This window comes from Barbus barbus, assembly GCF_936440315.1.
Source record: "Barbus barbus genome assembly, chromosome: 18".
NCBI classification, from domain to species: Eukaryota; Metazoa; Chordata; class Actinopteri; order Cypriniformes; family Cyprinidae; genus Barbus; species Barbus barbus.
Window position 1 is genome coordinate 15765941 of NC_136746.1, and position 25572 is coordinate 15791512.

General features: G+C 35.6%; 1 protein-coding gene across 5 annotated transcripts in view; it reads right to left on the reverse strand.

Moving 5' to 3' along the window:
* The window catches only part of LOC306884350 (phosphatase and actin regulator 2-like), a 36956-nt gene extending 11401 nt beyond the window's left edge, over nucleotides 1-25555 (reverse strand). Inside the window, exons 1-4 of one of the 5 annotated variants that reach the window (XM_079440137.1) lie at nucleotides 25069-25555; nucleotides 2342-2509; nucleotides 1968-2042; nucleotides 1076-1216 (exon numbers count right to left, since the gene is read on the reverse strand). In XM_079440137.1, coding sequence (XP_079296263.1) covers nucleotides 1076-1216; nucleotides 1968-2042; nucleotides 2342-2509; nucleotides 25069-25192 — 508 coding nt within the window. In that variant the 5' untranslated portion in view covers nucleotides 25193-25555. Of the gene's footprint in view, nucleotides 1-1075; nucleotides 1217-1967; nucleotides 2043-2341; nucleotides 2510-11447; nucleotides 12795-17073; nucleotides 17332-25068 lie in introns of those variants that run through there. The other 4 variants (XM_079440139.1, XM_079440136.1, XM_079440138.1 and 1 more) reach the window with 4 other exon arrangements.
* Nucleotides 25556-25572: the final 17 nt, after the last annotated feature.

Sequence of the window (25572 nt, forward strand, 5' to 3'; positions counted from 1 at the left end):
CTTAAACTTTGAACAGTAATGTGTGTATATATAATTATTAGTAATTTACTTATTAAACATTGTTCTTAAGCTGTTGATGCGGTTTTGTAAAAGCATTTTATAATGGGTATTTTTAGGGATGGCGGAAACGCCTCAAGTGGTGTAATGCTTTAGTGAATCCATTGCCAAAGACCTCTCCAAAGATTAGCCCCATGATGAGTAAAATATACTCATCTGTGGGAGGAAAAGTGGTGGAAACAATTACAGAATTGTTGTAGAACTTTAAAGGGGCAAAAATTATAAAAATACAGTTTTGACATTGCCCTTGCACATCTTATGACTGTGACCACAAGTTCTGCCCACAGCTCTGATCAAAATAAAAATAAATAAATAAATCCAAAATGATGTCAGTCTAAATGACCTGATGCCCATTACCTAAAAGGATGGTTTCAATACAAAGCATTTTATTATTAAAAATGGTTTTAATATAACACTCAAGGGTATCTTACCACTGAGAACTGAGAGGTTCAGACGATCAAGAGACGTTCATTAAATACATATGGAGAAAACAACTCAGTGAATAAAACCAAACATACTCTGGAAATAACCTTCTCAGGAAATGTCCTTGCTCTACAAATAACTTCATTTGTACAGTTTATTAAAAACTTGAGCACATCTTTGTTGCATTTAACACTGCTCCAAAGTTGCTCAAACTTCCTCTAAACAACACACACTATATTCTTACCACCAGTCTTTATCCGTCCATTTGATCTTACAGTACAAGCATTGATTTTACTAATGTTCAGCCACAATGATATGAAATTATATGGATGGTGTGATGTGCAGAAATTACACTGAAAAAGCTATTTTAATATGGATCACTTTGTTCATGCAGTGAACAAAATGTTGTGAAGAAACTTAAAGACCACAACATGAGCATGCCAAAAACCCATGAAAGGACCAGCTAGACTGAACAATTTAACATATTAGTGGCTTGAGCTTAAAACATCAAAAGATACAGAAGATTAGTAAAACGGTTAAACTAATGTTGAAGATTCAGCATCTTTATTTTGCGAGATTAAACAGAAAACAGTACCTTCTGGGTCCTCTGCCACTGCAGCCAAGTCTGGTTTCTCTTCAGGGACCAGTTCTGGTGTTTCAATGTCTACTTTGACCTTTTCAGTAACTCCACTGGGCACTGCATGACCATTCAAGGTCTCGGTGTTCAAAGGATCATCTAAAGATAGGCAAACATAACTCCGTCATCATGTAACCAAGACTACATGCCTGCTATTCGGCAAAAACACTATTTTGTTTGCATTAATATTCAAGTCATTCCTCAGATGTTCTTATAAAAAGCTTTGGTTTCCTCATGTAAGACAGAGCTCTACAGAAGGCCAAATAAGACTAATAAAAGAGATTGACATTCTTCAGTAATTCTTCACTCTGAGCCTGACGATTGGGAGGGATTCTGTTGTTCTCACAGTCAGTCATTTTCAAAATGTTGGATATGAACAGTAAGTCCAGGAAGTGCTTAGCTTTTATAATATGGATAACATCAATCAAACCCATCTAATGGAAAACATTCCTGGGTGGTAGAGCAAATTATTAATATCTATTGCTAAAGCACCCTATGCATATCAGTTGTTAATGTAGTGGTAACTGTGGCTACAGACACTGAAAAACGTTCAAATGAGTTTGTCTTCTACTGTAGGTGGTGCTATCACAGTGGTTAAAGGTTTAAGATTGCATCCGATAACCCACCAGCACCACTTTACACATGAAGTACACAGAATATTCCTCCATAAAACCTCACTGAACCATGGGTTGCTGCAGGAAACCATCCTTATAGTGTACTCTAAACCAGCAATAAATAATATAATAACAATTCTTTCTAGAGTCTAGAGCATTGTTTTAATATTACAAAAAACGGGTTAATGGCCATCCATGCAGGCTCAGTATCACATTCACTTTATTTAAAATCTCACCTTGGTCTGGAATAAGGACACCTTTTCTTATGAGCTCTTCTCGAGTTTGCCTGGTGGATATTTTCCTCTCCAGAACTATAAAGATGAAGGAGACAGAACATATCAAGATATCATTATATTTAGGCCACTTTATGGTCCACAGAGTTCAGTGAAAGTGCAGGCTGCTTCCAGCTGTAATGTGTGTAATAAATATTTTGAACCATCTAACATAAATCACCAACTGAATGTCATATAGGATGATGTAACTTTCATAAAATTGTGAGGGAGCATCAAGAGGGTATCACTGAAAGACTACATTCTGAATATACATCGTTGTATGTGTTGTTCCAAGCATAAACATATGAGCCAACTGCTATTAATAAATGGGGATATACCTTTTGAGAGGTCCTGGAACTTATCACTGGTTCTCTTCTTTCTCCATTTCCAAGGTTTAAAGATCTTGCCCAGAGAAGAGAGCTTTCCCTTTCCTTTCAGCTGAGGAGACTGCGAGCTTCCCACCACCACATCACAGTTGGCCAGAGAAGATTTTTCCAGTCCCTCCACTAAAAGTGAATCACAGCAAGAACACAATTTTGAATGAGCTGATTAAAAAAAAAAAAAAAAAAACACACTACTGAGCTGACCCCTAAGCAATGGAAAACAGCCAACTGGTTTTTATAACAGGAAATACTTGTGTGAATGAATGTTTCTGACCATGACAACAGACATTAGGGCACCCTTAAGCAACAAGAACAACTTTGCCGTTTCTTTCCATAAACAGCATACAAAACAGGGTATAGAAGAGCCTTAACTTCAGAAAGCATTGATTGCCAACCACAGGTCACTGATCAAAAGTTTTGTGGAAGATCTTTATTTTATATAAATTAATAATTGTATTCAACTGTAAAGACCTAATGTTACAAAATATTTCTATTTCAAATAAATCCTGTTCTTTTGACCTTCCTATTCACCAAAGAATTAAAAACGACATTTTAAAATAAGTTTTAATTGTATTTAACAATATTTTACTGTATTTTTTCTCAAATAAATGCAGCTATGGTCAGCATAAGACACTGGTAGTGCAAGAGAACCGTAATGTACTGTACATGCATGTAGAAATACTGTATACAGTATATACGGCACCACGGTTACCAAAATTTTGAACAAATGGCTAACAGTGCTGAAATAGAGTTACAGTAAATATAGCATGTTGGTTTGTAGTTACTGATAAACATTTTCCATAAACTGAAAAACATCATATACTTAGAAAAAAATAACTAGTTTATATAACATATTTAAAATTAGTTATATTTAGTTATTAGTTAGTAATATTTAAAATTTCTTTCTAAATCTTTAAAAGAGGAATGAAAGTCAAGAAAGTGTTTGTAGAGGGTGTCTGCTACAAGCATATGCAAATGAGTCAGCCGAGACCCTTAATCACAGAACCGATTTGATTATTTTAGGTTAGATGCTCACTTAAGGTTCAAGGTTTGTGATTCAGCCAAGAACTGAACTCTCTTCCACCCCTACATCATTTCTTCATAGCTTGCAAAAAGAAGAGATTCTGACACAGAGGTGCAGCTTTTCCACATGGCCTACGCAAAGAGATATTAAACCCGTTCATCAAACATAATCTAACAGAACAGCAGACCTAAAGTCACAGGCACCTCGCCAGATAAAGTGTAAAATGATCACAAGAGCATTTCCATACGTCTAAACGACATCAAAGAACTGAGAACAATAAACAAAGAGGCAGGCTCCAAAGCAGTGACACCATATATCATTTCAAGAAAATGCACACACGCTTACATTGTTCTCTGCAGAATTACAACAGAGACCTGGGTCAGTGTGTGTATGGGTCATTGTTATGAGACCTGGCCTATTAAAGATATCTATAAAAAATAACAGTCCTCCAAGGGACAATTTTGAATTTTTTTTTTTTTTTGGCCTTTTCTTCCATTTATTGGAGGTCAGTGGAGTTCAATGTGGTTTGGACCTCAACATTTCTCAAAATATCTTCAAAGTCAGTCACATAGCACTGTATGATGACTGAAGCACGGTTTACAAGAAAATAAACGTTGTCTAATTCAATGTGTTACTTGTCATATCCTAGTCATTATTTATAAAAATGTATAAGCAATTTATGAGTGAAAATAGTTTCAGGGTAAATCCACCACCAATTGTTTTTAGTGATGCTTGGAATGACAAGGTTGAGCAACTTCTCATTTTTCAACTATCCCTTCAAATGCTCAGGAGAGAGTAACTTCCTGACTCTTGCATCTCAACTATGAGATTTTATCACTTGTTTCTGATTATACTGTCAAAACAAAAGCCAACTAATTTAGAAACTAATTTACAAACTTAGCTGTCTTTCACTTTGCACAACTGTCCTTTCTCAAAATCATCATAGAATGTTGCTTGAACTGACTGCTTGACATTTACAATGTTTTAATGGTTCACTATTATTTATTAACGTTGTTTCATAGCAGCCTAGTAGATAGTAGATAATCAAAAGATTGTGACTGACAGAATATTTTACCCCCATGAAATGCAGCAGAAATAGGCTCAAGCTCCAAAACTACACTGTAAAAAATAAGTGTAATTTTAACTGTAAAAACGCTACTGTAAAAAGTGTAATTTTAACTGTAAAATTTTGTAAAAACGCTACTGAAAAAAACTTATGTTAACAGTGAGTTCCTGTACTATATACAGGGGAAAACTGTAAAAGATCTAACCAGACATTTCATGTAATTTTACAGTAAAATGCTATTAATTGTACAGTTTTTAGAAGTAAAAATAACAAATCTATGTGTAATTTACATTCAAAAACTATAAACTGATATTCCCTGTGTGACACTCCACATTTGAAAGTATTTGGTTTAAATAATCATGTTTTTTAATAGTTCTTGTTATCAGTTATGTACATTTGGGCTTTATATTACATCTTCTGTTGTTTAATGAAAGTTTATTGCATTATTTAAATATAATGTGTTACCATGATGGTGTTTTGTGTTTGCGTGAATGACTCTGTGCACCTTCTATATTTTAGTATATACTTCTGCTTGTGGCGAAGCTACCTGTGATGAGCTTTGATTCTTAATGATGCTTTCTCTTTTACCACCTGCATTATGGTTGTCAGTATGTTAAAGGTTCAAAACTAATTTTAATAGCAGTGTGTTTTGTTGAATTTAGTGGTTTACATTCAAATTTCCCTGTTTCTAAATTACAGTTTTGTTCTGTAAATGTGTTTACAGTTTTTCTGTATTTTTCACGAAATTATTCTGGCAACCACAGCTGCCAGAATTACTTTGTAAAAACCACAATTTTTCTTTTTTACAGTGTACACCATTGAAAATCAAGATCCTTCACTGACATCTGTGGGTCCATGAAGAACCTTTAACATCCATGGAATCTTTCCATTGCACAAAAGATTATTTATATTTGAAAAAGGTTCTTCAAATGATTCTTCACACTAAAAAATGGTTGCTCAAAGAACTGTTCACTGAAAGGTTTTGTTGAGGAGTGTTGCTATGAAAACCTTATTTTGAAAACTTTATTTTAAAAAGTGTACGCTTCTGCTACGCATTAATACACTACTTCTGTGGCTGCCAAACACGCATTGCTTCCACATGCATCACGAAACATCTCTAGGAGTCCAAAAACTGACCAGCAAACAGGCTATTTTTCACATAGAAATGTGTGAAATCCAAACATGAAGTCTGTTTTTCCACACTGCACTGAGGGAATTCATTAGCAAACACATGTGACCGGAATGTGCTAGGCGACATGTCCGTGGTCTTTTCACCACCATCATGAAGATGCCACAGCACCTCTTTACAAATCAATTCTCCCCAAGGAGCCACTGACCCTACACTTCATTGGCCTGTCAACAGGCAGTTGGCCTCTGATTGGATTATTAATAGAATGTGTTACCCGCAGAACTCCCAGTGATGAGAAAAGTCCCCCGAGATCAAACCTCAGAGGATCAAGCACATTTAAAACAAAGAGGACACTGCTTTACAACTGAGCAAGAAGAATTCATCTGAAGGGCACAGATGAACAGGTGTGGATACTGCAGAATAAAAGTAGAGCAACAGTTGAAATACTGTACATGATGTTTGATACTTTATGCACTTTATAGCTGCATGAATTGTTTAAAAAAATAAAGCATTAAGACAGACATGTTATAATAGTCTCAAGGTGTTTCACTAATTGTTTGTTTTAAAAGAACTAAACACAGTTTACTTAAAGTGAACCATAAAGGGAACCTGCCTAATGTGACCTCAGTCCTTATGTCTTCACAATATGGTGGACTCAAGAGAAGCCAGTTCTTTTCTTTGTCCTCTTTAGCACTGATGTGATTTCAGACTCTTACTTGTTCACACAACAACTACATAAGAACTCAGACCCCAGCTTCTTCACAGCAGTGGAATGCTGGAGTCTGACCAGGAAAATGTGAAAAATGAAGTGGACAGGGAAGGGGGTGAGGAAGAGCTGTCAGTCTCGGTTGTAAAATGTTTGTTTGTTCCTAACTTTTTTTTTTTAATTCATGATAAGCCATATTTCATTGTTCAGTTTTAGTGATTACTGTTTTTTCTAAAGAATTGTATAATATTATAACATGGTCTGTCTGAATACTTGATTCGGATTGGCTAGCAGGTGTTAAAAAGGTTTAATGCACAGGTCAAAGTAAGTTTAATCACCATTCTATTAGGGCTACAGGATTATAACAAAAATCATAATTGTCGATTATTCCCTTGAGATTGTAATTGCGATTATTAATAATGATTATTTTTGAACAGATTTATGCCATTGTTTGAAGCTGCATGCCATATTTTTATATAACATTTATATATAAAAAGGCTGAAAACACTCTTCCTGAACTTTTATTGCTTTTCTATAGCATTGAGCTTCAAATGTCAACTACACATTGGTTTGGTTTCTTCTTTAAACTAAAAAGGTAAAATTATGCATGGTATAATAATGTTATACTAAAACTAAAATAAAAAAAATAAAAAATGGTTTACTAAAGCTATACATTTCATTTACAATTAAACAGACGACATTTGAAATTACAGTAACATTTTACGGTACAATTTATATTATCAGGGCTCCAGACTAACATTGGAGAGCAGTGGCACCAGCACCTGATTTGGTACCACTGAACATGTAATATTACAAGTTTTGTCTCTTAGAAATGCACATTAGAACATGAGCTTGAGTTGGGATGCAGATGTACATTTGACAGTACCATTGTGAAACCTGTAACAGCCTCATCTTTTATACACAACCAAAAGTACAGCACCTCATTACCATGGTAAAAAAGTAGCCTAACTATATGGTTTCTATGGCGCTTGCATTGAAAAACAGTAGCCTAAAGACATTGTCAATTAAAAATCCACATCAACTGATAGAATAATTAACAAAATAATGTAATTATATTCCATTACTCCTTTAACATATTTAGTATACTAATAATACTCAATATGAATATCCTACTTTTCTGTCACCGTACCATTGTTACCGTTAGTGTTACTACAGTAAAACTATGGTAAATGTGGGTGATTTGTGGACTGAAACGTCTTCTAACTGGATCGTTGTTCCACTGTATCTGCATCAGTGCTGATGAGAATAACACAGATTTATTTGGCTTTAAACTAGTTTAAATTAAAGGGACTTGTACTGGAGAACTCTGCGCTGAACTCGAGTGCTTGTTACTGGATTTCACAGCGTTGATTAGTGCGTGACCGCAACTGGTCACTGTAATAGACGCATACACTCTAAGCTCGTGCTGCTCTGTTTTATTTTAAAGGTGAACGGATAAAAGGTCAGTGGGCCACGCAGTTCAAACGAGTTCCACTATTTTGTTCCGCTTTTGACACGTTTGACGTTTAACATATACAGTACATCATGCACAACAGAGTAACAATGACTATCAGTTAGACAAAATGTCTTTTATCCAGTGTGTTTGAGTTTAGTAAACCCAAGCAAACACCACCAGAATAATGCAAGTGGGCATTTTAAATTTTTGGATTATTTTAAATGTTTGGATTATTTTTGTAAACACGTCTTTGAACGATTATGTAATCGTGGCATCCATAATCGTAATTAATGTGCTGATATAATTAACAAATCACACACACGTTTACTTAGCTATCTAAATGGGGACATTATATAGACTTCTACTGTTTTTATATACAGATAATTATAGATTTTATAAGATAATCCCAACCCACATACTCTAACCCTACCCCTCACAGAAAACTCTGCATTTTTACAAGAAACACGTTTTCTTTATTTTTATACCAGATTTACAAATAAGGACATCCCTCCCAAAGGGTGTTTTTGGAGTTTTTTTTTGTCAGGTTTACTCACTTTTGGTTACAAATTTGCCCCCAAAATATGGTTAAGTACGTATAATCAATACGTACATACATCACTCGCACACAGAGATTAGAGATTGCGCTGTGCACACAGAGAAATATTCAGGAGCACAGAAACTTGGCAAGATGCCCCTCGAATTTTATTAATAAAATAGCTTTGATACTGAACCACTACATAATATTTCTCAGCAATGAGTGGATAAAACTAATATTTTCAAAAGTAACTAAACTCAGAGCAGACCAAGGCCATTCACACATGCGACTTTCACCCAAGCCTCCAGTATACATGTCGACGTGAAATGTAAAGTGGACCGGAACCTCAACCTCCAGAGGTGGTTCAAGTATGGTTCACTTTTGGGTCCTTTTAGGGGGGTCTAAGATCACTTGGTTTGTTCACATATATGTGCTGAACCGCTCCAAGAGCATTTGGAAAGCACAAATAAACAATATTTGAAAACACCCTTTGATTTTAAATTGAAAAGAGGGGTTTTTAAGTTCAATTCTTTCTGAGAATCAGTTTTGAAAAAAAAAAAAAAGAAAAAAAAGGAAACGAGAATTTATACAAACTCCCCTTGAACTCCGTCACTGCTAAAATGGCTGTCTGAACAAGCAAACATATAATATTCACTGCATATCATCAAAAGTCTGAAAAATTACAGAACAATTTTTACTATAACATCCAGATCCTGATTATGGCAAATTCGCTGCAAATACTACATCACATTTAGTTTTATAAGATAAAACTCACTCACTCACTCACTTCACATTTGAAGTTGTACAGTTTAACTGAATTGCTCACTTCCTCTTTATAAAGGGAGGCCACTGAAAATGCATGAAACATGACAAATAATCATGATGATCAGAAAACAAAAGGCATAAGTTATTCAAACCTCCAAAGCTTCCAAAGGAGGCATGTGAGACTTAAGGGTTAAAAAGTTCACGGGAGTCATATTGCAGTGCAGCTCATATCAACATCCCTGACAGCATATTTCTTAAAGAACAATCACACATTTGACTTGCCTTATGCTTCTAAATATAAAGAAAGCAGCTGTAGAGATCTGTGATGGCTAAAAAGGCCACTCGTGTTGATAATTAGTTCATTATCTCAACGTTTTAAGCCTGCAATGCTGAAGAGTAAGTCAAACAAATAAATGTTAGTCGTCAGCTACTACCATTTTAAATTTACTCTTCAACTGAGTGATTGTAGCCTGTTTTTTGACATCCGGTAAGTGCATTAAGCCTACAGCAAGTGCTAAACCTAGCTTTGTATTAATAATTGCTTGCAGCATAGGCCAATCCCACAGTCTCAGTTCCGCATAATACCAATGAAAAAAACAATAGGCCAATTTCACTCAACACTTTGTTCCTCTATTTACAGAAAGGAAATGTTTGCAATAGCCTAAACTATAAAACAATTAAAAAAAATAGACAAAATAGTGCTGATTATTTCTGGATCTAATTAATAGAGAGGTAGAGATAATTCATTTCTTTTCATTCATTCCTGTGGCCTTTCACATCCAGTCAGTTGCTATACATTCCAAATGAAACCAAAACCATTTAAAACATGATTCAGTCTTATATGAATCATAATAAGCATGCTCTTCATGAGGACACAAAAATAACATCTGATCAACCTTCCTTTGAGAGCTGATAAACTGATTGCAACAGAAGCTTTTATAAATCACAGCACTCTGCCAATAATGGAAATCATGGAGAAATTAAGGTAGTGGCTTGTGATTCAACATTTGGTGCAGAAAGAAGCTTAAGACTACAATAAAACTGCATTGTGAAGTACTTGCTTGGAATTGTAGCTATTGAAACTTGACTGTGGTGCATACTAAGATGTTTCTGTCATTGTTGCTGCTTTTTTTTTTAAAATGAATAGCTTAAACTCAACACTCTCAGTCTCAACAGTATCCAGAGAAGCTGAAAATTATCTTGTATTAAATGAAACCAAAACAAGTAAACCTGCAATTAAGACTTGGGTTTTTATAATGAATAACACAACTGCACTATGGAAAAAAATAATAATAATAATAAATAAATAAATAAATAAATAAATAAATATATATATATATATATATATATATATATATATATATATATATATATATATATATATATATGGCAATAGCTGACATTCATTACTTTTTTACTATGAAAAAAGTGATGTTACAATTATTACACGATGAAATTGCATGTCAGTTTATTAAAGAATATACTTCTGATTGTTTGTTTAAAATGCAATAATAAAGGATGTAGAACAATGGAAGGCCACATGATGAAGTACTCTGAGCCAATAATAACAAATGAGCAAAGTGTCATTCAAAAATACAAAACAGTAAAAATGCAAAACATAAAACAAAATTAGATGAAAAATAGGTTTTTTTTTATTTTTTATAAAATCTGATCAAGTGTGATGGTTCATGCACGCAATTCTGGGAATGCCTCTTTCTAATATAAAAGTCCACCATAAATGCCAAGTTAAGCTATACTTAAAATAATCTATTGTAATATTTTGCATGAATTTTAAGTAGGCTACCCTAAACGTGCATGTATTGTTTTAGTGTGGTAACTTACAGTTAACGAAGTAACACGTTTAAACGGTATCGGGGTTTTTTCCGTTGTGAAAGTCACATTTTTTGCATTATGCACTCTGACACGAATTAGGAAGTACATTTCTAACAGCGCATCGCCTTGACAGCACATATTACGACAAACAACATGTGAGCAAAAGAACAGAGTGAAACAATCATTTCCTGAATGCACGAGCCAGTTACTGTTAACTAATGCATCAACACAAACGCCTCAAATTCGTGAAAGATGCGCTTGACAATGTCCCACTTGTTGATTGTTTGCACTGCACGCGACAAACCAAAATCCACGCGCTCGCTTCGAATATTATAAAGGGCAGTGTTTTAGTTCGTCGCATCTCGTAGGTAGCAGGAGATTACGTGAAAGCAAACGTGCAAATATCAGACTTGATAATGAACTTGGTTTGCCGCGGAAACGGACTCAACTAGCCACGTCTTCCCTCCCTGAGCGTTGATTGAGATAGCGGTGTGGGTGAGTAAACAGCAGGTCAGTGAATGAAGAACAAGCCCTTCCAGACACTTACCGCTCGCTCCCTCAGACAAGCTGGAGACAGATGTCTGGCCCATGTCGATCTTCAATGGGCCGCTAAACAAAAATCATACGACGCTCCAAGAACTTCTGCAAGAAAGCACACTCGATCGACATAACAGGAGACTCATTTCACTCCTCCAACTCTTAGAGCTGCTTCTCAAAAGAGCTTTTCCATACTTTGTGAAGTCTCAAGACACGCAATCGAGTCTCCGGATTGAAATGCCTGTCATTCCTTTTTTTGCAGATTGTAAGCAGCCAGAGGTCATAAGGAGGAAGTTTCAAGCCCCTCCTTGCTTAAAGCATGGAAATGTATGTGGGTAATAATGTGTTGGCCAAAAGTGACATCATTAGAAAATACTAGATCAGGAGTGTCCATGCTATTTTTGACTACACTGCTTTACTGTATTAAAATGAAAATAAAAACATGGTTTATTCTGTTGAAAATGTCTGTTGCTAACATCATAAGATTTTGATCAAGTAAATGTTTCCGAGTTTTCATCTAACCAAAGAGAGTAGGTTATCAATAAAGCTGTATGAAATATTCATAATGTATAAAAACTAAAAGATCATTCATTACTGATGATTTCAAGACATGATAATCTTGCATAACACTACTTTTACTCCAGTGAGTCAGTTTCTGTAAAAATGTACATACCTTTACTGACCTTCAAGAGTGGGGCATGTTGTCACACCAATAAATAGTTTCAAATGCTCTCAGAAATTTTAAAAATGGCAAAAAAATAAAAAATTCATGAAACGTTAATTATTTTAAGAAACAGCTAAAAGTATCCTAAAATACATATAGTATTGGCCATTGTATTTTCAATAATGAATACTACAAATTTATAACATTTAAAACTAGTGACAACTTGCCCCAAACTGACCTGAATGATAATATCCTTGTCTGACTAAATGTCATTGAGGTTTTATTCTTCACAATGCGACCATTTTCAAGGTTTGACCATTTTAGGTGTTTGAACCTAACATATAAAACCACTGCTAGCGAAAACTATTACACTTTTGTGTAATTAAAAACTTTTGATTCAAAACCTTATACTGAGACACATCCCTTATGACAACTTCTCTTCTAACAACTAGCCCCAGTCTCACTTGATATTATACATAGTCTTTTGAATGTTAATGTTCTATGAAAGTGTAGCACTATTTATTTTGCATAAAAAGGGTAGCCAAAAGGACTCACTATGAACCTCTGGTTCCATTTCTCCTTTACATCCCATGAAAATTTGTATTTTTCAATAACAAAAGAGGTTTTATACCACAAAATACTAACCAAATCTTTAAGTTTAAGTTGCTGCTAATGCTTTTGTCAAAAGAGGCCAAAAGCCCCACAGACTTAGGCCCCACACTCCCCCCAACCCCCTCTTCCAAAGCAGAAGTGGTGGGTGGGATTCAAAGCAGGAAGCCTTACGAAAACAAGTCTACTCTAGAGATGGGAGCTATTGTTTTGCACAAACCAAAGCTGAATGTTCTAATCAAGTATGAGCTCTCCACCCCTTCCCCTCTTCCTGAAGGTCCTCCTTCCCAACATAACACCACAGCCCTGAGTACAAGCAGCTGGAAATAGTGTGATTTGTTGGTGTAATCTTTGTTCATGTAATATTTTTCTTATTTTATAGAAATGGTTTTGTTACTGAACGTGTGGAATTATTATTATTTTTATTCAAGAGGGGTGACCAAGTAGTATAGTATAACGGTCACAAACCCAAATAGGGGAAACCAAAAAATGTAGAGCTACTAAGTGAACTGTCAACTGTTTCCTACAGCTAGACATACATAGCTAGTTCTAATCAAAAGCAGTACTTCTCAACCGGGGGTCAGGGCCCATTAGGGAGCCTGAGCAAACTTGCAGGATGACCTAAAAGTATTTAAATGAATAAAGTATTATTAAAATATTAACAATCTAACTTTAGTCTAAATTAAAAAAATATATAGTCTTACTAAGCCACACCTCTTTTTTTCTTTTGCTGGAGTTAGCAGAAGCCCCGAATGGCCTGTATGTGGTCAGAGTGGCATGTCAGTCTGATATCATGGTCTGTCTGCATCTGTTCAGTTAACACTGACAGAGAACCTTGTGTACTCTGATAGCCCACTTTCATGCACATCACATATTAAACACAAATGATTGACACACAACCAAAACAGTACAGCTGTAAGGGCACATTCATTTTAAGATCATCTTTGACTTTCCATGTATTCTGCAGAGGCGAAATACACCTTAATATAGAGACACAATTTGTGATTGTGCCAAACAACCTGTTTATTTTTAGCTTAATAACCTTGGAAATAATGTGATGAATATCTCCATGCTAAAGAATTTCTCAGGAAAACTATTCAAGATGGCTACATTAGTATGCATACAAAAGAAGTGAATCACGGTATTCTATAATGAGTTCCTGACATGCATTGATTATGGCCTCGACCCAAGTTTAAAAATAGAAGGGGCGTATGGTGAGTCACCAAATCACAACACACCTCCTCATATCCTGACACTGTTCCTGGAGAACGCTGCCATCTATTGACCAAGTGCATGCTGTCTGAATGCAAATGTCTCATTTGGGTAAAACACACATTTCTACTTACAGCTCAGGAGTGGTATATGGCTTGTGAATGTTTTTGCATGTATTGTGATGCTATTTGATCGTTTAAACTGTGAATCACTGCCAGCGCCTCTCAGAATGTCAGAAACTTTCATCACAACATGTAAATCCGTTCAATCAAATGAAGTGAATTCACTTACTGGCACAATTGTTTGTCCACATGCCCTACCTGAACTCTTTTGAGAACATTTGAGAAGCTTAATCTGAATTCCAATGTAGTCCGATATCCCAAGAGACAGACGTCTGGACTTTGTGTAGAGAGAAAAAAATCTGTCCATTTGCTCTAGAGTGCAGCCTAAGTGCATATGAGAAGACAGTAATGGCATACAGCTAATAACGGCAAAGCGGATCTGCTTGCAACCCATCAAAACAGACATTGTATCAACATTTGTGTTGTGTTTAGGTCTTTAATACACTGTTCATCAGCTCATCTACCACTATCTCTGCCCCCTTATATTGTTAAAGGTAATGGGTGCTGATCAAAATGAACACTTCAAGTCCCCTAAATAGGTGCAAGGACCGAAACTTAAACGCAACATCACTGGAAACAATGTAGGAAAAGCTAATCAATTATTAACTGCCAATCTCAGCACAAAATAGCAGCACATAATAATTATTGTTTAAGTGATGCCATTTAGTTCTTTCCTCTGCTCAGATTATTTATTTATTAACTCTAAACCCAGAGAAAAGTTATAGCGTGTCAAGATTCTTGCACCTTATGATATGCACATATCTAAACCACAGATTCAACTCTGCAAATCTAAGCAAAATCTAAATATAATAGTCTCTTGCATGTTTCTTTAATTATGATACATGAGACATAAGCAGTTTTTTCAACCAAGCATCACCCGAATATACAATTTCAGATATGGCCTGCACAAACCACCAGATGATGTATTGCTGGAAATGTTTTTGTAGACAACTGGCTCCTGTTGGACCGTTTACCCAATGATGGAGCACAACAAGGTATGGCAAACCTTGTCGATCAATACTTGACATCCTGCTTGTAATGTTTTCCCCAGCACGGATGGCTCTTATTTGGAAATCTGGGACATTTAATAATAGTACATCGCAGGAGAGCATTAAGTTTCACTAAGCAGGGAAACAGATGCTGATGATGCTCCCAACAATGGGAGGACTAACACTGTTCACCTGCTGAGGGAAGACTTGCACAATGATATGAGGCATTACCAGGACACTAAAACGTAAGGAAAAACTCATTAGGTGTAATGAGGGGTTGCAGTCCTATATCATTCAGTTAAACAAATAATTACTTCAGATTTATGTGACAGGATACAGGTACTGTATACAGAGGTAAGTGTACACTTCACAAAGATAAAGGGCATAAATAGCACATGCACATTAGTAAACTGGAAGTTTTTTTCCTTTTTGCACTTTGTAAAGTAGACATGAAGAAATATTGAAAATATCAATGCATACTGAAGTACAACTAACTAAATTTCATAGCTACTAACTACTGTTTCATGTTATTTTATACTCTGCCATTTAGAATGTGTCATTGGCTGATATAGAAATCATCTTGCACTTTTACTAACAACAAGCAACACGAATGTAGCAATATATAAAATGTTTAGTTTCTGTTTTAAATGAAGTGGAATCAAATTGGCTGTACAAGTCTTGTCTATGTTATTCTTGTATAACTTAAAAAAAATGAAGAAATTGGTTTAAGTAATGGAAAAACATGTTGCCATGACTTAATAGATCATATCATTTTTACAGTGTGTAAAAGTGAGTAAAAAGTGTCAGGCATTACTGAGGGAATAGGAGTAGTATTCATGTGATCTCAATATGGCTGCCCCCATAAGCAGACCACTCAATGTAAAATAAAACACCTTTTATTACACTTGAGATCTCGTGTGATAAAAACGCGTTCATTTTTTTTCCATTCACTGTATCTTTAACAGCCATTTTCACAGCATTTCTGAATTGTTGGGTTGCTTGTGGAGTGCAAACAAGAACATGCACATTTCACTTACTCTAAGGTGTTTTATTTAAAAATTCTTACATATATTACGAACCTCACCTCCAACAGATCACTAACAGGCATTCACATGCCTCTTATTTTAACAACAGCTTACACCTCATTTCCTGTGCATTTCCACTGATACAGCAGATCCATTCAGTAACTCTGTGACTAACTGTTTTCACTGAATGAATGACCCACATCTCCATTCCTGCCATAAAAGAATAACCCTGCTCATATGTGAACCCCAAATCTGATGGTTTTGCAAACCACTCCCAAACAAATATGAATTTGCTTTGCAAAATATCCAAAGGGAGGATCCCCTGTCTAGTTCGTGTGAGCCACAATCACGCACATATACATGCACATAAGTCTTCAGTATGTATTTCAGGTGGGAAAACATGATATCAAAGCTGTTAGATCTTGACTGGCAACAGAAAATCTTCTGCTCTGTTTCGGTATAGGTGACACCTGTGATGTTACAATCAAAGTAATACTGTAGTTCCTGTCAGATTTTCACTTTACTATACACAGAGTCACAGACAAATGATATCGGTGTCAGATTTCCTCTTTGCTGGCAAAAAATAAATGACAGAACGAGGGACCGAACCTACTAGCAGCGTTTCCATGCTATGACACAAAAAGCATTGCGAATCCAATCGAACAGCTCATGACACGGACCAAAAATAGGACAGTAATACAGCACCAGCACTTAGCCTGTGTGTGTTTATTCAATGATTAAACATCACGCTAGCTGGATTCCCAGAATGTGAGCCGATAATGAAAACATCAATACAATGTGAGGCACATAAAAGAGCGTGCAAGAGTGCACGTGTCAACAAACCAGCAATATCACACCATGACATGACAAACTAAATCACACATAATATGCTATTTTAACCAAATAACCTAATAAGAATTAGAAACTTTCTCAACTCATTTAAGCAGAGTACTATATCCATCTATATGCACACATACACACACAAACACACTTGTGTCAAAAGTTGAAGACTTACAGGCATGTTCCATGACTGGAAGGATATTTAAAAAAAAAAAAAAAATCAACTGCTTCAGTGAGATGGTCCTCAGTTTCCTTTCTCACTCTTTCTCTCTGATTCCCTCTCTCTCGGACTCTCACTCACTCTCTCTCCTCACTTCCTGTGGTGCTCTCGCAGCCTTCTTCTCTGCAGTGGTGTGCAGCAGGAAGAGCGGCGAAGGCTTGAGGATGACAAACAGCCATTACCTCCATTACAGTGAGCTGACTGAGCCAGTCTGAGCCCATCAAGTGGAACCTCCCAGTCCACTGGGGCTTTCAGCTATCGCCTTTGGCTATGGGGAATGGGGTTGAGGAGGAGGGGTGAGTTGATGTAGCGTGAGACAGCTCTGTAGTTTTCATTAAATTACTCGCGTCCCACTGAAACAGATGACTCTAGTCTTATTGCCAGCGTTAAGTTGTTTTACACGCTGCGTGCTGAGGCACAAAAGTGAAGTGCTACATTCCAAAGGAAAGTAAGCTGCGTCGGGGTCAAGCCGGGCAGGGCCTCCCACAAGTGGGCTTGATGGGTGCGTTACTCGTGGGTGAGAATCTGTAACAATTTCTTGCAAATCTATTTTCGTGTTGCAACCTAACGTCAAGAATTGGCAGCAGTTCAGAGAGGATGAATCACTGCTTGAGAGTAGGTTTTTAAAGCTCACCCCTGTAGGCTGAGTGCTCACATGAACCTAAACATTTTCTTAGCATTGGTCAAAGCAACTGCAGAAGCACTATTCTCAGGACACATGAGTTCACTGGATGATATTGTATAATTCCAAATTTACACTGAAAAGGTGGCACAGAAGTGCTTCTGATGTGTTTAAGTGTCTTTACAGATTGTTTAATGCTGCTTAGAGGTGGCATGAATGCATTTACGCAGCAATTACAATATATTACAATATACTTTGATAGTAGGTTTTGAGGTGGGTCAGAGCAGGCTTTATCTAGTCTGGCTTTTATGTAGCATTATGCCTTTACTCTTTATTTAAAGGGACAGTTCACTCAAAAAATGAAAATTTCCCTATGATGTACTCACCCTCAAGCCATCAAACCTAGGTGTATGACTTTCAGACTAATACAATCAGAGTTATATTAGAAAATGTCCTACTGTAGCTCTTCCAAGCTTTATAAAGGCAGTGAATTGTTGTTGAGATTTTAAAGACCAAAAAAAGTGCATCCATCCAGTAAAAAAAGTACTGCACATGGCTCCAGGAGGTAAATAAATGCTTTCTGAAGTGAAGCGATGCATCGGTGTTAGAAAAATATCCATATTTAAAACTTTATAAACCATGTTAGTTAGCAGAAGCTAGAGATTACGGTTTCTAAAGTTTTGAATACGGAAGGCCTTTATTAACCCCCTTGGAAGGAACAAAGCAGCATTAACTTGGCTGTGTAAAGACACCTTAAGTGAACACTGAGATGCAGTCAAATTTACATGGCAAAGGTAGCACAAAAACAGCTCTGAAGTGGCATTCGGTGTTACATAGTTTAATACTGCTCAGAGATGGCATAAATGCATTTACACAGCAATAACACAAACCTTATCCTAAGACTGAATGTCTGGTCCATAGTTTAGAGGTCTTAAGTAGTAGTTAATGCTAGTAATCTCAACTAAGCATAACGCACATCAATGGGGATGTTTGCTTTAAAAAAAAAAGTGGTGTCAAAGTCCAATCAGCACTTCCGAGAGCAATTAATTAAGTGCTCCCTGTGTTGTTGAAACAGCACTATTGCTGTTACAAGATCATAGCAACACACAGAGATTGTCTTGTGTGCTTTTGGGATATTGTGAAACTAGACTGTGATATTTTAACCCAGTTAGGTTACCTTTTGCCATTTAAGTTAGCCAGTGCTGAGAGAAAAGCACATGGTGTGGTGGAAACATTCAAGTCTTTCAAGTAACAGTGCTGTCACTGATTTACACTCTATAAAAGCAGCAAATAACGAATGTCAGGTTACATTATCACGCAACCAATACCTTGCATAATTGCTTTTTTAACTGCAACTATACCGAGACAAACCATACCGAGATATTGTCCTACTGGTTGACTCATGGATAATATGGTATGTCTCAAAACGCTCATAAATCAGTAAATGAACACCTTTTTGATAAAATGTTGAATAAATGCAGATGCCATCCTCTCAGCTCTAAAAATACAACGGAGCATAGCAATTACAGATAAAAGGCATGATGGCCCATCTTCACATGTGCTCTTTGTGTGTCTGCCGAGAACGCCCACACTGTCTGACGCATAGAGCTGCTTCACACTCCTACCAAAGAGCAAGCTGAACATGAACAAGAAGAAAAGGAGAATGGGAGAATGAGAGAAGGAGACAATCAGACCAGTGGACATAAAGCAAGAGCATTCATGCCCCTATGAGAAAAAAACTATATATACCTAAACGGTGATCTACTCCACAAAGTCAACAGTAATGACAGCCTTGCATGCACATGATTGTCAGATTAATGTCTAAATTCTGGTTAAGCCTTTAAAGATGTTTACTTGATCTATAGCTATTAAAATGTGATATATTATATACACACGATAATCAGCATATTCCAAATAATTTAAAACAAACACATTCTTCTCTTAATTTCTTGTCACAAATGCTGGCATTGGCCATTTGTTAAGTTAAGTTGTCTTTAGCCATTTATTCTATTAAATAGCATAATGAATATGCTATTTATTTACATACAGTGGTGTGAAAAAGTGTTGGCCCCTTCCTGATTTTTTTGTTTTGCATGTTTTTTCAAAACTTTAATGTTTCAGATCATCAAACTAATTTAAATATTAAATCAAAGATAACAAGTAAACAACATGCAGTTTTTAAATGAAGGGTTTTTTTTTTTTTATGAAGGGAAAACAAAATCCAAACCCACATGGCCCTGTGTGAAAAAGTGTTTGAAAAAAAAGTGCTGAGCAAAAATAACAAAGGCTCGTCTCAGTTTTGCCAGAAAACATCTTGACGATCCCCAAGACTTTTGGGAAAATACTCTGTGGACTGACGAGACAAAAGTTGAACTTTTTGGAAGGTGTGTGTCCCATTACATCTGGCGTAAAAGTAACACAGCATTTCAGAAAAAGAACATCATACCAACAGTAAAATATGGTGGTGGTAGTGTGATGGTCTGGGGCTGTTTTGCTGCTTCAGGACCTGGAAGACTCGCTGTGATAAATGAAACCATGAATTCAGCTGTCTACCATAAAACCCTGAAGGACAATGTCTGGCCATCTGTTCGTGACCTCAAGCTGAAGCGAACTTGGGTTCTGCAGCAGGACAATGATCCAAAACACACCAGCAAATCCACCTCTGAATGGCTGAAGAAAAACAAAATGAAGACTTTGGAGTGGCCTAGTCAAAGTCCTGACCTGAATCCTATTGCTGTGGCATGACCTTGAAAAGGCGGTTCATGCTCGAAAACCCTCCAATGTGGCTGAATTACAACAATTCTGCCAAGATGAGTGGGCCAAAATTCCTCCACAGCGCTGTAACAGACTCACTGCAAGTTATCGCAAACGCTTGATTGCAGTTGTTGCTGCTAAGGGTGGCCCAACCAGTTATTAGGTTTAGGGGGCAAGCACTTTTTCACACAGGGCCATGTGGGTTTAGATTTTGTTTTCCCTTCATAATAAAAAACTTCATTCAAAAACTGCATGTTTTGTTCACTTCTGTTATCTTTGATTAATATTTACATTTGTTTGATCTGAAACATTAAAGTGTAACAAACATGCAAAAAAAATAAAAAATCAGGAAGGGGGCCAACACTTTTTCACACCATTGTATGTGCTAATATTATTTATAATTTTTATATATATATATACATATATATATATATATAAGTTTTTTTATATTTAAGAGCAAAGAACATGCACTACTATTTTTGAAAGAAGTCTCTTATACTCACCAAGGCTGTATTTATTTGGTCAAAATACATAAACCAAAATAATATTTTGAAATATTATTAGAATTTGAAATCTCTTTTCTATTTGAATTTGCTGTACTTTAAAATGTCATTTATTTCTGTGATAAAGCCATTACTCCAGTCTTCACTCTTCAGTGTCAGATAATCCTTCAGAAATCATTGTAATATGGTGATTTGCTGCTCAAGAAACATTTCTTATTATCACTGTTGAAAACAGTTGTGCTGCTTTATTTTTGTGGAAACAGTGATTCAAGAAATAGGAAGTTCAAAATAACAGCATTTTTTAAATATTTTTTTTTTTGTAAGATTGTAATTGTATTTGCTGTTACTTTTGATCATTTTAAAGCATCCTTGCTGAATAAAAGTATTCACTTCTTTAAAAAAATTTTTGCTGGCCCCTTAGTGATCTAAATTACATCATTACAAGTAGTGCTGTCAAGTGATTAATCGCATCCAAAATAAAAGTTTTTGTTTGCATAATGTGTGCATGTTCTGTGTTTATTTATTAATTATGTATATATAAACACACATATAAATGTATATTATAAACAACCATAACATTTTTCTTAAATATATACACACATGCATGTGTATTTATATATACACATAATAAATATACACAGCACACACACATATATAATGTAAACAAAAACTTTTTGGATGCGATTAATTGATTAATCGTTTGACAGCACTAATTACAAGTCATTACAAGCATTGATTTGCACATTTGCATCTACTTCAATCAAAAAGAAAGTTATCACTATGTTCTTTAGCTTCTGTTTGAATCTGTTTACCTTTAGTGGGTGGGTTGTACCTACTAAACCATTTACAGTACCATTGAAAAGTTTTATATGTAATTTTTCCATTTCTTTATTTCTACACTCCTATAAGAAGAACTCAAATAAAAGCTGATCAAACTAAAAAAACTAATCATGTGCATGTAAATGGTTTGTTTCCATAAAAGCAACTGTCATAAAAGTTTCTATATCATCTTTATCACAGACAGAATGAGCTCAATATGCCAAGTCTCTACTGGCATTCTCTCTGCCATGAAACTCTATTCAAAGACTGTTTCAAATTCATCCAGAGGTGAGAGGAACAAGCTTTTAAGAGGGTAAAGAACAGAAAAGGTTCTTTAATGAGTTCTGTCTCCAGCACATTGTTAGAAAAGGGCAGCCTCTCTCGGCAGATCCGCTCCGCCGGCCTCCATCTCGGTGTCATTACGTGACTAATTGTGTGCAGAGAGAGACGACACATATCCTCACACCAGCATCAAAGGAGGCAAAACCTACAAATTAATCCAAACAAACAGAGAGCGAGGAGGCTTTCTCTCAGTGCCTTTTTACCGTGTCACACAATGTGAAGGATAAAGTGCGGGTTGCGTTGAATGCAAACTACCGTTGGATGTATATTTAAATGTGTCAATTTCTCTCAAAACACAATGACGGGATCTTTGCAAAGACTGCATATAGATCATGAAGGGATGCCGGCAGAGGAAATAGATGTACACTAAGTAGCATTAAGTGGTTGCAGGAACACAAACAAGACATTATGAATTATTAATGTGAGGCTTTGTGAAAAACAGTCATGGGGTTAGACTTAAAACATTGCAGCACAGAATCATTCTTAGACATCAGACAGGGTTCAGAGCAATACTGACAAGAACTGATGCATTGCATTGGAAAAATCTGAAAGAAACCACCCCCTGGTGGACATGCAGTGAAGCTGCAGTGCAAAAAAGCACTAAAATCTATTCAATCACGCAGCACAAAAAACAAGTCAACTGCATGTCACAGGAATAAGGTTGATTACAACATTTACATTTTTCGTTTTTTATAAAAAATGCAGTATTACAGTATCCTGCAAAATATTATATTGTTACTGCAATGAAAGTAAACAAAAGACGAAATCTAATGCTTGTATTTTTCCAAGAAGCACTCACATTAATTATCCAGTAATGCTGCTTATAATTTAAGTTTAATCAATACGTTTTCCAAATTGTTCATTACCGTTGGGAAAACTTCTCTAGGATGAACCTCTTGTTGTGTGCTAGTGAAGTGGATGGAGTTTGCTAATGTAAACAGTGATTTACAGATTACAGTACATTACAGCTATTTATGGTATCACTACATATTTTTTAAGAATGTTGCTTACTGGGGTTTTCATTACCATTATAACTAGTCACACTAGTTCTAAGTCATCATGAGTCCCGGGTTATTATAGCCAACTAAATCTAAATCTGAAACTAAAAAAAAAAAAAAAAAAAAAAAAAAAAAAAAGTTAACTGAAAAAAAAAAAATTATATATATAGGCAACATTTCATATTTTAATATAGTTTAACTAATTTAATTTTAACTAGATTTACTAAAATAACTAAAACTGAAAATAATAAGAACAAAAACTATATAAACATGTATTTAAAAAAACAAAACGACTAGAAATGACAAAAACAGCAAAATTATTAAAACTTTAAAATAAAAATTTAAACTGATATGGAAAAATGTCAAAAGTAATTCAAAATATAAAAACTGAATTTAATAAAAAATATCAAATAGCATTTAAATGATTGTAAAGTAACAAGACTTCAGTCTTTTTCGTGTAATTTAAAACAGAATTAATTTTCAATCTTAATGATCAAAATTGACTTTTCCTTTTTTTAAACTGAAGGATGAGTCACAATAATTTTCTGTACTTGAAATCACGCCACAAATGCTGTCAAGTTTAAACTGTATTGAACTGTGAGCATGAAGGCCAATCTTTAACTGTTCACAGACACATGATGCACTTTAACTGAATTCATACAACATTAACTCTATTTCTGTGAATATGCGGCCTACATACAGAACTCGCTACAAAAATGATAAAGGACTCAATTTAAATCTAGACCAACAACAGAACAAAAAAAGCTTGAGCTTGGTTAACTGAAAGGTGAGCTGTCAGGAAGTGGTTTTAAACTGTCATTTCCAAAGATATCTCACTCAGCTCAACACTACCAAAGATGTGCATTAAGTGATACAAAGACGTGATGTTGTATATCATTAACAAGACAACTGGCTGCAAGATGAGGATTGTGCATAGAGGCCATTTGAAAATAGACATGCATGTAACCATCCTTTATTTGCCTTGGATATCTGAACAATAAAATGGTCATATGAAAACAGAACTATACGGAGCTTAACAATATTATAAGCTTTTCCACTGTCAGTACATCTAAAAACTTTCCATGTGAGATCACCTCTCATTTTGATATTTACAGTGATTGTGGTTAAAAAAAAAATGTGTCAGACAACTAGGCAGCTGGGTTAACATGATTTAAAGGTTACAGAACAATGTGGGTGATAACATTTAAACCAGACTTTCTCTGAAAGGGTTTACTAATTACAGTTGGTTTAGAAATTATATCTCTCCTACGTGGTAGGACAAGAAACCACAGAGCAAAACCTTTAGTATAAGCATGTACAAAACTGTATAAGAATTACAGAGTTTAGCAGCCACAAAATATGGAAGAACAGACTGGATCAAACAAAACAAACAAAAGAAACATAAAAGATATTAAGATTTCAATTCATGTTATTTATTTAAGCCCTTGTTATTTGACTAAACTAGCTAATCTTAACCTTGAATTTAAGAGACATCACACTTTAAGTGCAAGGTTTTGAATTGAAACCAATGCTTGGACAATATGTTGCATTTAGGCCCACCAGATGTAATTTACACACCTAGTCTTATGTTACACATAAATATCAATATATTGTCATCAGATTCAGTCAATGGAAGAACATATTTGATATTTGGGGTGACACCCAATGCACATCATGAACCTTTTAGACATTTGAAAAATAAAGAAAACAAACAAACAAAAGTAAATTGAAGAACATTAATGTAAAAGCAACATTTATCATGTCTTAAAATATTCTTTCTGTAAACAGGTTAGTCTTTGGAGTGAACCAAACATTACCGATAAAGGCATCACTGCACCAGCACAGCCTGATACCAAATTAACTTGATTAAAAAAATAAAAATAAAATGCAAAATAAATAAACATCATCCTACCTGAGCAGGCTGAACGGAGTCTGGTCAATATTCTGGATTTAAAAGCTGAAGTGTCACTTAAAGAACGAACTCGAAACACCTGGGGAAATGTCTTAAGGTATGAAAAACTCTCTTCCCCCGCCATTCCGCTGTTTTGCTTGTATTTTTATTTCTAGAAAAAAAATATAGATTTGTTTCAGTATCCTGTAATCTTGTTGTCAAGGTGAGGCTGATCAAATATGATGCTAAATCCTGTCAGTAGAGCTTAACGCGTCCGTTTATCGGTTGCAATGAGGAACTCTGTTCACCTGTTTAGGAGAACTCAACTTTCAAAAACACGAAGTCGACTAGCTACTACTCCCTGAGTCTCAACAGAAGTTGTGCTTGTCTTTCCTACGCAAAATAATCCTCTCTATTACATCAGCAAATGAGACAGTAACGGAAACACCTCCATCAAAACGATAATCATCTACAAAGGCTTTTATCCGGAGGAAGACTGAGGTCACGCTCTTTACAGCTGCAGGC